A 14,177-nucleotide genomic window follows, 5' to 3' on the forward strand; every position below is an offset into this window, starting at 1 on the left:
TTCAGTTAAGGTTTATTTTGTTATAAGTAACAGATTTTTTATTTATTTTAGTTTTAGTTAACGATAATAACCCATTCAGCCATTTTTCTACGTTTAATTTGTTCAACATTTTAATTTATTTGGGCATCAAATGTAAGAGATATGAAATAATATTTAAAAATATATAAAACTGCATCCAAGTGTCTCGAGATCCTTATTTATAAAAATTCTCTTCCCAACTAACATTTCCCTGGTTGCATGTTTGGAAAGACTTGTTTTGAAGGAGTAGTTCATCTGAAATTAAAATTCTGTCATTATTTACTCTTTCATGTTGTTTAATGTATGACTGACTTTCTTCAGTGGAACAAATTTTTTTCCAGATAACGAAAGAATTTGTGCAAGTGTGAATGATAAGAGGGGAATAAGTTCTGTATTGAAGAAAGAGTCAAAAAACACATGAGAGTGTTAATGATGATAAAATGTTGATTTTTAGGTGATCTATTCTTATATGTTTCGAAGTCTTTTTCTATTTCAGCTCTAATAACTGCTTTGTTCTCTAAAGAAAGTCTCAAGATTTGCTTGCCTTCTCAAATGCTGGACTTTCTTAGTTATTAGAGCCACTTACAACCACAGTGTGTGTGTGTGTGTGTTTGAGTGTGTATCTAAATGTGACGGACTCTAGATCATTTACTACATGTCCACAAATTTTGGCCAGGTTTAACTAAATATTAGTGAACTGTTTCATAGTTTTAGAAACACAATGGCTATCTGTCGTCATATACAAGGCAGCGTCAAGTGTGCACGCTAACATGCATAATGCAACAGCGTTGCATTTTATTAAGAGTCCATTTCCTGACAAGGAAACAGACAAAATCTTTGACCGCAAATGGCACCACTTACTGGTCTGCGGTCAGACAGATGGAAATCTGTGTGTGTGTGTGTGTGTGTGTGTGTGTGTGCGATTGTATCCACGTAGTGTGTATTTCTGAAGGACCTCAAGTGTCAGGAAGTACTTCAATACTGTGGTCATATGCAAACCATTTTGTAAGCATGTGTATGTTCGCAGGGGCCACTGAGTGTCAGGAAATATGCTGTGATGGAAACTCTCCAATATCTCCGTTATTAAATGGAGATCTAATTAAGGCTTAGGTCTCAGATTTTTCTCCTAAGACAAGACCATGATCTGAACTGCTGTTCACATTCATTTTATAGCTTTATACTCTTACTGAAGTTGATATTTAAATGAAAAGTTTCCTGAACTAAGGTAGAGGAACATCTAAATTGAATTTTTTGCCAGAGTGTCTTTTATTAGTTATTTATTGCTACAACCTTGGAAGGAAAGATATTTGTAGACGTTTTTATAGGTATAGAGTCAGAGAGTGAAAAGTGATTGGTGTGTGTGTGTGTGTGTGTTGGTTCATCCTATAATTCCTTAGTCACCTACACCTTTTCCTCTTTTTCCTCTTGCCTTGGAACCTTGATGTCCTTCATAAGCATCTTAAATCTGTGCTGTGTCCAACATTAAGGTTTCTGGTGCAGTTTTCCTCACCTCAGGAGTGCCTTAAATCCTTTTTGGTTTGTTGCCTCACGTCTTAGTCCGATTTTCTCCGATCCTTCTCGCTACTATACAGCCGAGCCAGATGCCATCGAGACGGACTACCCTCCTGACTACGTGGAGATCGCCATCTACTGCATAGGCGTCTTTCTCATCGCCTGTATGGTGGTGATCGTGGTGGTTTGCCGAATGAGGACGTCGGCTAAGAAGCCTGATTTCGGGAGTCAGCCGGCAGTGCACAAGCTGACCAAACAGATCCCTCTGCGCCGCCAGGTAACAGAAAGTAGATAAAGAGTTCCAGAAATCTTATACACACATACACTCACACTAATATAAGAATGATTTGTCTTTGGAATATGTAGTTAGTTGGTTTTGTAAGGGCAGGTTTATGTTTAGTGATTCGAACCAACCTCTTATTTTACTTACTTTACTTTATTGTTTATTTTTACAGGGACAATGCACAATTAAGAGTAATTGCACCAGAGTACACATTTTAAAGTACACTCTCAGAAAAAAAAAGGTTAAATGGGATTCTATATAGAACCAAAAAAGTTTCTCTATAAGAAGAAATATCTTAAATGATTGCAAAATACTCTCATGTTTAATGGGTCCATTTTTTTCTTCTGATAAAGTATGTTTACAAGCTGCTTAATTCATAAAATTTAATAAAAAATTAATTAAAACAAAATTCATTTAAAAAAGTCCTTAAAATGATCCCATGATGGGAACCTCTAAAAGGTTCTATATATGAAGCACCTGACAGAACCCTTTAAGGTTCTATTTAGAACATTTTCTTCTAAGAGTGTATATATATAGAAATTACCATGTTAACTTATACATGATATATATCATATATTGTATAAAAATATATATTATAGTATTCTAGATTAAAAGTTGTAGTTAATTTAAGTGTAGTACAGTGGTAACTTTGTATGATAACTTAAATGTTACTGAATAACATGTCAAATTCTTTTGTTGAGAAGTTGAAGGTATTCTATATGGTGGTAAGTTGGAAACATTATTTGAAAATGAAATTTCTCACATATTTTTTTACAAATGTATGACATGTTGAGAAACCTAACTGTACGAACTGCATGGCTTTTAGGTAAAGTTATTTGAATAGAGCCTGATACCTTAGATTTTGTGCTTTGATTTGCATCGTCATAGCCACAGCTTACTATAATGAGGATTTTACATACTATAATGATGATGTTAAGCGGCTAAATGTGCGCACACACACATACACACATGTAGCTGTTAATAGTGCATGGTTCTATCTCCAAGACTCAGGTGATCAGCCATCCGTCTTTCCCCTTACAGGTGTCTTCTGACTCCAGCTCCTCCATGAGCTCTAGCACGCCATTGGTCAGAATCACCACTCGCCGTAGCTCCGCCCACGACGACCCCATCCCAGAGTATGACCTCCCTGAGGACCCGCGCTGGGAGTTCTCAAGAGACAAGTGAGCATTTACACATTTATTAAATTCAAAGTATAATCTTGCATCTTTTTCACTTATAAATCATTGTGATGTGAAACTAATCTTCTTATACACTCACAATCCCATTATGTCTAATTATTAACCTGTGACTTATGCAGGCACAATGTACAATCAATCATTCATAACACAACACAGGCCTCCGTGCGTTACCCTTATTCCATTAGTAGACCATTATTCTTGCAGAAATGAAATGGATTTTTGTCTATTTTTCTGGAAGATTTGAGCAGCTTCTGGTTTGGATGTTGATATGTTCTGTTATGCTCTGACACTGTGACCCCGATAGCACACACTGACCGTACGACTAGACATACAGAACCAGAAAAACTCAGACTCACAGATTAATGTTTAATTGCCATGCTTAATATTTACGAAATGCTTCCGGCATCACTTGGAGATTTACGATGGGTCCACTATCATGTTGCCAAAACCTTACAGATTTCTAATTAATGACTAAGAAAGCCTGTTTAAGCAATCTGTCACAAACACGGTGGTTTAAAAGGAGTCTATTTGTACTTTGATTGTCTCAAGGATGATTTGTAAGCAGTTTGAGAGACAGGAAGAGTTTAACATGCTATTATTCAACTCCAAACTATAACCAAGTCTTTTATTTATTAAATTAATGGTGGAAACTCAACAAATACAGGTTGAGTCACTCATTTCTTCTGCAGGATTATTATATCCATCATACAGAAGTTAAGAGTCCTTTCATGTACACAGCTAATGACCAATATTGGTATTCTATAGGTGAAGGGAGGCACCATTTTATGGACTTTTTTCTTCCCACCCACTAAAGGAATTGTTGCTCTTGGCAGACAAGCTAAGACATGTACTGTATTTTTGTGAGGAACGCAAGATCTATGAAAGAAAAGATTTATTAGAAACCATTTTTTAATTTACTTGATATTAGCTGGACTTAGTGCATTCCTACAATCCGCTCTTAGCACAGAGTTTAAGCTATTGAGTTAGTTAACTCATTCATTTTTTTTCTTCATCCCCGCATGACGTGCCCCGGGGCGCATGGCATGCAGAAAACTGAGGAATGTTAGCGTTAGCGGTCGGCATGGAGGATAAACATAACATTGATTATCTGTGGTGGGCTGGAGTAGACAGAGACCGCCATTGACCGTACGGCACAGAGGGGGATTGTGTTATCTTAGCCACAGATCGGCCCCGGGCCCTGGTGCGGGTGTGAATGTTTACATAGCCCAGCGGTGGAGGGGGCCGGGGACAGACCCAGCACCTGCCAATCAAAGGTTGACCGAGGGCCAATGGCAGGGCAAGAGGTCGAATGTCACTGTGACCGTGAGGGATGAAGATGAAACGTGTGGGATTGTGTTTTTATGTGTCAGGGTGTGTTTATTTCCCAAACTAGATCTAATTAGGGAACAAATTTGCTGAAAAATGGCCTCAAAAGTTGGATAAATCAGATAAAACCTAAATATAATTTAAAATCTATGTCCTTGCAAAAAATAACTATGATTATTTTTATTATTTTAATATGTTCCTTAAGGTTCCCTTATAATGTTAATAAAGGTTTTTGCACACACACAAAAAACAAATATATATGTGGAAAAACAAATCTTTTCAACCTTCATTCTGACCCTGAAATGATCAGTTTTTAAGGGCTCTTTAAAGCCTTTAAAGCTTCTCAGTAAACGGCCACTGTTATGATTGGCTTACGTCATTGCATAGAAAACAGTATCAATGGCCATGTGAGTTAGTCATTTACAGACAAAGCATTATGAACTTTAGGGTTTGTGTTGCAGCTGCTGTCAGATCCAGTACAGTTGGCTAATTCATCTTTCAAACTTAAGTTTCTTTGCGAACTGTGCCTCGTTCACAAAATAATCTGCAGTCAAATGCTCTGAACAAACATACAATCCTCACATGCGATCCATGACGGCTTTAAAATAAATAATGCTGTAATGAGCCTTTTATTGCTGTAAAACCATAAATTAAATAATATGGACTGATTGCAAAAAAACATGTTATTTACATGGAAATTATGGTAATTCTATTTGTGAATTTTCAATGCTAAGTAAAAATTTTATGTCAGTAATTTCTGTAGCAAGTCGGCACCAGACAGAATTACAATGGTTTTGATCACCCGACCGACAATGACTTTATCATTGGCATTAGTTTTAGGACTACCTGTTTGGTTGAGCAAGTGTAATAATACACTTTACCCCTTTAAAAAAGGTGGGAGTCTCCTAATTGATGGATAAGTTACAACACTCTCTTATATAATACATGGTCTAATCTTTTTTGCACTTGACCAGAGCACGCTAGTCAAGTGTTAACCCTGGGATCCATCCCTCTCTTACACACTCTAAGAAAGTCTCTAAATCCCCAAAGGCATATTGTTACTCACCCCAGAGGAGCGTAACTCTAGCTCTCCCAGCCAGACATTCAGCTGTCACACTCGCTAATGTCTAATGTAAGCTTTGCAATGGAACGCAAAGGGCATCCACTTAACACCTACGAGTTAAGTAAACACAACAGCGCGCCAACACATGGACACGCAACTCTGATATACGGTTAAATGTCACGAATGCTTGCATTTGATAAATAGAGACAGACTTTGTGGCTCAGTGGCTCAGTGGTTCATGTAGGTTGTCTACAAACCGAAAGGTTGGTGGTTCAATCCCCGGTTCCACTTGACCAAGTGTCGAGGTGTCCATGAGCAAGACACCTAACCCCAGCTGCTCCCGACGAGCTGGATGGCGCCTTGCATGGCTGACACCGCCGTCGGTGTATGAATTGAGTGAGTGAATGGGTGAATGTGAGGCAATGTAAAGCGCTTTGGTGGCCATAGGTCTGTGAAAGCGCTATATAAATGCAGTCCATTTACCATTTTACCATTTGGCGATGTCTCCAAACCGAGTGAACTACCTACTTAGACAGCATTTATAAGCGCATCTGCATGGTGACTGAAAACGTCTGTCTGGATGGGTTGAAGTGAGTCTGGAAATGAGCATAAATAACTGTGTAATGTTTGTGGTCTTTGGTTTGTCTGTGCAGGTTAACTCTGGGTAAACCGCTTGGCGAGGGCTGCTTTGGGCAGGTTGTGATGGCTGAAGCTCTCGGCATCGACAAGGATAAACCTAAAGAGGCCGTGACGGTGGCTGTCAAGATGCTGAAAAGTAAGTGTTTATGGATTAGTTTCTAAAACTGCACCCTGCTGAGCATCCTCAGTCAACATTTACCCTTAGTTTGCTTGCATGTGAACAGTATCTGAATGTTGTTATTCATCTAGGCCTTTGCAGAATTTGAGTTTGTGTGCCACTGGACCATTTTAGCATTTATTTAAATTTATTTGAGAACTTTTCTCCACTAATGGTTTCATCAAATGTGGGATGGTGGGAATTACTTGACATTTAACCTCATCAGCTCATAAATTGATGTGGGCGCCACCTTTCAAATGGTTCGAATTGCTTTTTACAAGGGAGCTACCTCTCTGATGTTGTGAATCACAAAACTACTAGTTCAGATATGGATGGTACATAAGTGAAAGATCAAAGCCCAGCAGATACAGGTTACAAATCACACCAGCTCAGCAGACAGATAAAATGCACATGTGATCTTCTGCAGAACAACTCGGCTCTTTTAGACTGTTTAATGCAGAAGACAGAGTGGGGTGTTCAAAGAAAAGCAAAGTGTTCGAAGATGAAGGTAAGCAAACATGTCAAGAAAGCTCTAATAATGTGTGCCTGTCCAGACAAGGCATTTACTAAAACAGCTAAAAAGTCTTACAAAAACACCAAACTGACAGGCACAGCACAACACAGACAGAATAATATTGTCATATGGACCATATGAGGCTAAAATATCAGTAAAAAACCTGGACATTTTTCAACAAAAACAGCAGTGTGTTATGATCCCAGCAACACGCAAAGACACTCCCTGAAGCATCATCATCATCACACTTGTTTACCAGCATTTATGATTCAGAACATCAGGTATCCATATATAAATACATACACTGACCATCTGACATTTTGAGCTCTAGATATCAGTATCTGATTAATTTAATGAATTAAATAATGAATGAATATATATTTTATTTAATTATATATATATACAATTAAATAATATATATATATGTACTGTGTATATATTTATATTTATAAATGTTTAAATTTTTTTTACATTGTTTACATTTTTACCAGTATTTTTCCTTTTTACCATTTATAATATTTAAATTAAATAGAATATATATATATATATATATATATATATATATATATATATATATATATATATATTCCATTTTATATGTATATATTCTATTATATAGTTATATGTATGTATTATATGTCATTTGAATATTATAAATAGTAAAAATGAGTAAAATAAATTATATATACATATAATTTACACACATAATATGCTAATTATATTGTCAATTTAATTAACATTTAATTGTACCTTAAAAATAACTTTTTTGTAATAGTTTTGACATAATAAATGTGATAGTATATTGATGTTTATTTGGAGTGATTTTGGAGCAGACACTTCTAGGCACATTTATCACAAATTGGCCAAATATCAAAAATCCAGATCAATATAAAAACTTGACTTGACATAAGCTAATAGTGTTTTGATTGGGTGCACATTTTAAAAATGACCAAATGAACCAGACTAGTAAATGTATTATGATCTGAGAATGGGGAGAAAGTGTGAGACGAGGTCTTTACTGTAGAGGCCTGCGCGGGGTTATTTGTTGGTGCTGAGTGATGTTGGTAGAGCTCGGGTCAAGAGGCCGCATAGCTGACCCGGCGCTCTCCAGCTGCACAGCTCTCGCTCTTCACCTGCACAAAGAAAGAAAGAAAAGAGAGTGGGGGAGGGAGGGAGCAAGCGTCTCAAAAGAAGTTTTAAAGGATGGAGAAAGAGCTGAGGGGGCAGGGCTGCAGTGCAAAAAACACTTGAAACAAGAGCCTGTTCACCGCTTACACCTGGCTTAATTATGGCCCCAGAAAACTTTTAGAAACTTAGGGATAGTTCACTCAAAAATTTACATTCTGCCATTATTCACTGATGTTTTAACAAATCTGTATGACATCTTCTGTGGAACACAAAAGAAGTTTTGGCCGTACGGTGAAAGTCAGTGGAGTCCGGTGTTGTTTTGGACCCCATTGACTTTCATTGTATGAGCAAAAAGAATTGATGCATACTTTAAAATATCTTCCGCTTTCCACAGAAGAAAGAAGGAGAAATCTTTGACAAATAGTTTTTGTTGAATGAAATAAAGATAAAGTAAAATATAATTACTAGATGAAAAACGTAAACTTAAAAAAATGAATGGAAACTAACAGATAAAGTAATTTTACCTTAAAGTACTAAAAAATGAATGGAATTAAACTAAAACTTAAAAATAATTACAAAAACTAATAACTTTAGTTTATGGTCCAATTCTCACTATTAACTATGACTTTTGCCTCAATAAACTCCTAATTACTGCTTATTAATAGTTAGTAAGGTAGTTGTTAAGTTTAGGTATTGGTTCAGATTAAGAGATGTAGAATATGATCATGCAGAATAAGGCATTAATATGTGCTTTATAAGTACTAATAAGCTGCCAATATCCTTATGCGTGCTAATAAGCAACTAGTTAATAGTGAGAATTGGACCCTCAACTAAAGTTTTACGAAAAGCGCATAACAAAACTACTAAAACTTAAACTAAAATGAAAACTGAATATATATATACACACATGTTAAGCATGCAAATATTTTTTGGCCCACTGTAAAATATTGAACAGTTCATGAAAACACCATTTTTAGAGAAGGCTTTGAAACGTTCATGATTCTAGTCTGGAAGGAAGAGTGTCCAGCATTCTTAGAGAAGAAACTGGAGTAAGATAAGACAGGAATGGCGGTCAGTGGATTGTGTCAGGTTCGCTCCAGTGATCAGCAGGCAGATAATGAAAAGGCCACTGTCTCTAAGGTAATTACTCTAAATGGAAGAAACGCTTTTTAATTGTGAGGCAATGAAAGGAGAGCTGTGTGGCGGCTCTTCAGTGTAACACTAAACCACGCAGACAGACAGTTACACTGGGACACAGACAGACAGTCCAGCCAAACTACTCACACAGGGAGTGTTGGCATGTGTGACACACCTGCATACTACTCATACTACTTTTGCTTTATTTATAGGAATATAATATTCTACAGTATACATTCAGAACACTGAGCAATTGCATTGACCTTTCATTTCCAGTGACTTTTTTTCATTTTCATTATTATGAATTTAAATGCCAAATATTAAGATATTATTACAAAAAATAAAAACTGATTAAAAAATAAAAAAATGTATTTCCCAGTTTAAGACACCATTCCGTTTTTTAAACATTTGTCATTTTTCTGTTTCGCATACTATTTTTTAGGTATAGTTTACAGAATACAGTATATACTGTCAAATATGTAGTATGCTAGTGTTAAAATCAGAACACAGCCGTACAGTCTCACTTGTGGGCTTTAGTGTGCAGAAAACAGGGAAAAACTAACAGGATTTATTAAGTGGATTATTAGACTTGTTAGGTGGACACAAAATGTATTTTAAATGTAAATTTTCTTTATTTTTTTTAACCTTTCTAGATGATGCAACAGAGAAAGATCTTTCTGACCTGGTGTCAGAGATGGAGATGATGAAGATGATTGGCCGGCACAAGAACATCATCAATCTGTTGGGAGCGTGTACACAGGACGGTGAGGGATTCGTTTTAACCCTAGCTTACTGTATCATATTTGATTTTCTGTATCAAAACTTTGCTGAAAAGCCTGATGTACATAATCTTCTACACGCCTTCTGTCTTCTGAAGAATAGTTCATACTTTTTTTTTTAGCAAGTAAAAGGCCTTTTAATATCATTCAGGTCTTGGTTCATATGTGTTTTTGCTGTGAAATCTATTTTTATAAAGTAAACATTAAAATAACTTTTATATTGTTAGTACTATTTCAAGATGAACACCTAACTGGACTGAAGCAACTTAGGTTTACTTGATTATTCATACATCATTTTTTAGAAATATAATGAGTCTTAAATATGATCCATCAGGGTTTTGAGGAACGTTTATTCGTTCATCTCTTAATCATCATTGTATTGCATTATATGTTTTGCCACCACAATAAAAACTACAGAGCTGTGATCATAAAACTAAGCCTTTAAATATCTGCTGAACAATTATTGGGAGATATAGAGTGACAAATGATATGTATATGCATTTTATGTAAGTAGATCTCACATTATCATAATTTCCTCTTTCTTTTTGGCCATATAAATATCAGCAACTGCACCAAATTGCATAGTTTTGCTCAGTTTTGGCCTCTGAATAAAATTGAGGTGTTTTTCCTCCTTGAGTGTGAGCTTCATATTCTCACTTCATCAGACAATATGAGCAATAAAAGCCTGATGTATCAAATATGATACTCTACAAAAAACACATATGCAAACTTTTTTGAAGGTTCGTCAAATGGTTCAATAAACCTGTCAAAAATATGATTTTTCTGCTTATGATTTCATCTGTCAGGCTTTACAGGGTTCTCACCTGTATGAATGACAGTGGGATCTCTGACAACACCTCTCTCTCTCTCTCTCTTTCTCAGGTCCATTATATGTCATAGTAGAGTATGCATCTAAGGGTAACCTTCGGGAGTATTTGAGGGCCCGGCGGCCCCCAGGAATGGAGTACTCATATGATATAGCCCGAGTATCAGATGAGCCTCTCACCTTCAAAGATCTGATCTCCTGCACTTATCAAGTAGCCCGTGGCATGGAGTATTTAGCCTCACAGAAGGTATAAGCACATGCACATCATATACAAATATCATTTATATATATATATATATATATATATAAATGTCACTTACATAGACTTTAAGTGGTGCTGGTCTGGCTTTGGATCCCTGTGATCTTTCTAATGTACATTGCATGTCTCTGACGAGCACTTTCTGAAAATTGCAAGCTTTTTACCAGTCAGCTGGGACAAATGTTGCATCTGCATATTCTCAGGCTGCTACAGTAAGCTCTGCCAAGGAGGAACTAGTTATTGGATAGTTTGCGAGGTTCACGCCATCAAATCTTCGAAGGATTTCAAAGTTGTGTCTGAGCACACCTGTATATTTTGTTTTGTTTTTAGAGTGTCTGATTTCACACATCTACCTGCTGTTCCTAAATGTCACTTTTCAAAAAGTGGCTGGCTCTTGGCCACAATAAACAGAAATGGATCAGATTCGTGCTAGTGGCTTTTTTAAACTATTTGTAGACTTGAATTCCAACAGATGAATATATAATAATCATTTTTAACGCAGTTAATTCTTACATGCACGTTTAAAGAGTGTTCAGCCGTCCAATCAGATTCATGCATCGTCCAAACATTTTTCACCTGGTCAATGAATGAATCACAGCAGATGTGCACGACTCTGTAAGCCGGTCACAACGCTCTCACTGCTAGCATGCTAACTAAACTGTCATCACGCTCGCCTTCCCGTCTGGAATGCACGCTGGGCCTTATCGCACTCTCTCACAGATTTGCCCTGCGGTTTATCCCTAAAGTACTTAAACGTTCCTGTGGTGTGTTGTTTGTGTCTGCGTGTGTGTGTTTTTAAGGGTGTGTTTCCAAGATGAAGTTGTGATGATTTAAGTTCTTTCTGTCTTTCTCCATCTCTATTGCAGTGTATACACAGGGATCTGGCTGCCAGGAATGTGTTGGTCACAGAAAGCAACTTTATGAAGATTGCAGACTTTGGCCTGGCCAGAGACGTCCACAATATAGATTACTATAAAAAGACCACAAATGTGAGTTTCATTTCGTCAGGAGACACTCCTTTTTACCTTTAAACACATTTCCTGTTGCTTTTCATCTCGGTGTTAGTCTTTTGTCTGTATTTAAAGATGCATGTAATGGCACTCCATTACTATCTGTTGTGTTGATGTTGAAAAAGATTGAGGCAAGACACACACTACCGTTGAAAGGTATTTAAAAAAAAAAAGTACCTTATGATCACAAAGGCTGCATATATTTGATCATAAATACAGTAAAAATAGTAATATTGTGAAGTATTATTACCATTTAAAATAAATGTTTGCTATTTGAATACATTTTAAAAAGTAATTTATTCCTGTGATGCAAAGAAATCAGAAATCTTCAGAAATCACTCAAGAAACATTTCTTATTATTATTATGTTGAAAACAGTTGTGCTGCTTAATATTTTCGTGATGCATTTTTTTTTCAGGATTTTTCAGAAAGTTAAAAAGAACAACATTATGGGCCCTATTTTAACGATCTGAAACGCAAGTATCAAACGCGAAACGCAAGTATCCCTAAAGTATCCCTTTGCCAGGCGCGCACCAGGAGCGGTTCACAGTCGAGGAGAGCAACGCTCTCGTCACGGCCATAAAAGAGAGAGAAGTTACATTGGGGATGGGACAAACCCACCCAAATTAGCTTCAGTTAAACAGGCGTATGATAATTTGGGTAAATGTGTAAGCTAGATGTATGCTTTTATAATAAATTATCTATCTATCTATCTATCTATCTATCTATCTATCTATCTATCTATCTATCTATCTATCTATCTATCTATCTATCTATCTATCATAATAATGTATGATTTGCAAAAATGAAAACTGCTGCTTCTGTGTAGATGAGAGAATCAAAGTGTATGTGCGTTTTGCACACGCTACATTGATTATGGCCAAGCATGCGCCCTTAAAATAGCATATGAATAACATGCGCAACGCGCCACTGACTTTAGACTAGGTTTTTCCTGGTCAGTGGTGGAATTGTTTTCTAAACCTGCAAAATAGCACCAGGGAACGTTTGTGCCGGAACACGCCTCCTCTTTGCGCTGAACCGCCCCCGGGAGCGCAAATGCATTTGCTAGTTTACCGACGTGCGTCTGTGGAGGGAAAAGTCCGCTGTGCGCGGGTGCAAAATAGGAATGATACATGCGTCGGTGTACAAAGTCAATTGCGCTGGGTGCAAGATAGGGCCCAATAAATGTCTTTGCTGTCAATTTTGATCAATTGTACTGAAAAGTAGTGTATAGTATTATTTTTTTATAATGTAATGGTCAATAGCCTTTAAATGACATAAACTATAATTTACTACTTGCCAATCAGACATAGCAGAAGGACATTTTTATTCTTAAGCAGTTTATTTTGGCAAAAGTTGGAATAAACTTCTGAGTAAAGATGAGTTCTCAATGCTTTTGGTCCATTTTTCCTGATAAGAAATACTGTACATTTTAAATGCATCTACTAAATGTTAATGTTATCAATGTTTAAGTGTGCGCAACCATATAAATGGCCTTAAATCCAATATACATGGACTAAAAGCAACAAAACTCCAATTTAGATCTCACTGGGTCTTGAATCATCCTTTATACAGTTATATTCAGGCTTGACTCCTTTCAGCCTCCCGCCATCTCTTTCTTTGTTCTCTCACCTTTTCTCTCTTCCATTTCTCCTATTTTCCCCTCTGTTTATCTGCCACATCCCCCCCTTCTCTCACCAGTCTTGGCATGATTTGCAGATTCCCAGGCAGTCGGCGTGTAAAGTGATTTCAGCTCTTTGCTTATTTGGCCCTGCCCTCTTCTCTTATTCCAAAGCTTGTTGTTCAAGCTCATGAGAAAGAAATGTTAGTGACAAACCTAAACACATTAGCATAGCTTTGACTCTCATTCCCACCATTATACCAGTCTCTAGCCCATCATAGATGCTTGTTTAGGCTGTAAATCACTCATCCAAGAGTTTACGTCATCAGACATGGCAGCGAAAGAGTGTGTGAATCTTGATAGCATTATAATAATTGTCAAATTTGGGTCAATGTTCACATAAGATCAACATGAAATTAAAATTGACCCTATTTACTTAATAAATAAACATTACTTATTGTGCATGATTCTAGTTCACATGTGTCGAACTCCTCTCCTCAAGGGCCACTGTCTCCAACCAGATCCAAAACACCTGCCTGGAAGACCTTGATTAGCTGGTTCAGGTGTTTAATTAGGGTTGAAGCTGGTTGATCAGTTGGATTGAAATCAAAATTGACCCTATTTACTTCTAGTTGGTCATTTACAGTTGTTAGATGGTATAGATGGTTGATCAATTGGGTTTCCAGCTTGTGGATCTGGATTGAAAA

At 36.8% G+C, this 14,177-nt stretch overlaps 1 protein-coding gene across 7 annotated transcripts in view; it reads left to right on the top strand.

The window, feature by feature from the left end:
* The window catches only part of fgfr2 (fibroblast growth factor receptor 2), a 49,077-nt gene that overhangs the window by 25,349 nt on the left and 9,551 nt on the right, over nt 1–14,177 (top strand). For 3 of the 7 annotated variants that reach the window (XM_084092489.1, XM_084092493.1, XM_084092494.1), the window contains 7 exons: nt 1,611–1,813; nt 2,855–2,994; nt 6,055–6,176; nt 6,625–6,705; nt 9,630–9,740; nt 10,638–10,828; nt 11,707–11,829. In XM_084092489.1, coding sequence (XP_083948615.1) covers nt 1,611–1,813; nt 2,855–2,994; nt 6,055–6,176; nt 6,625–6,705; nt 9,630–9,740; nt 10,638–10,828; nt 11,707–11,829 — 971 coding nt within the window. The remainder of the gene's footprint in view (nt 1–1,610; nt 1,814–2,854; nt 2,995–6,054; nt 6,177–6,624; nt 6,706–9,629; nt 9,741–10,637; nt 10,829–11,706; nt 11,830–14,177) is intronic. The other 4 variants (XM_084092491.1, XM_084092495.1, XM_084092490.1 and 1 more) reach the window with 3 other exon arrangements.

The sequence above is a fragment of the Abramis brama genome (assembly GCF_963993115.1).
Source record: "Abramis brama genome assembly, chromosome: 19".
NCBI lineage: Eukaryota > Metazoa > Chordata > Actinopteri > Cypriniformes > Leuciscidae > Abramis > Abramis brama.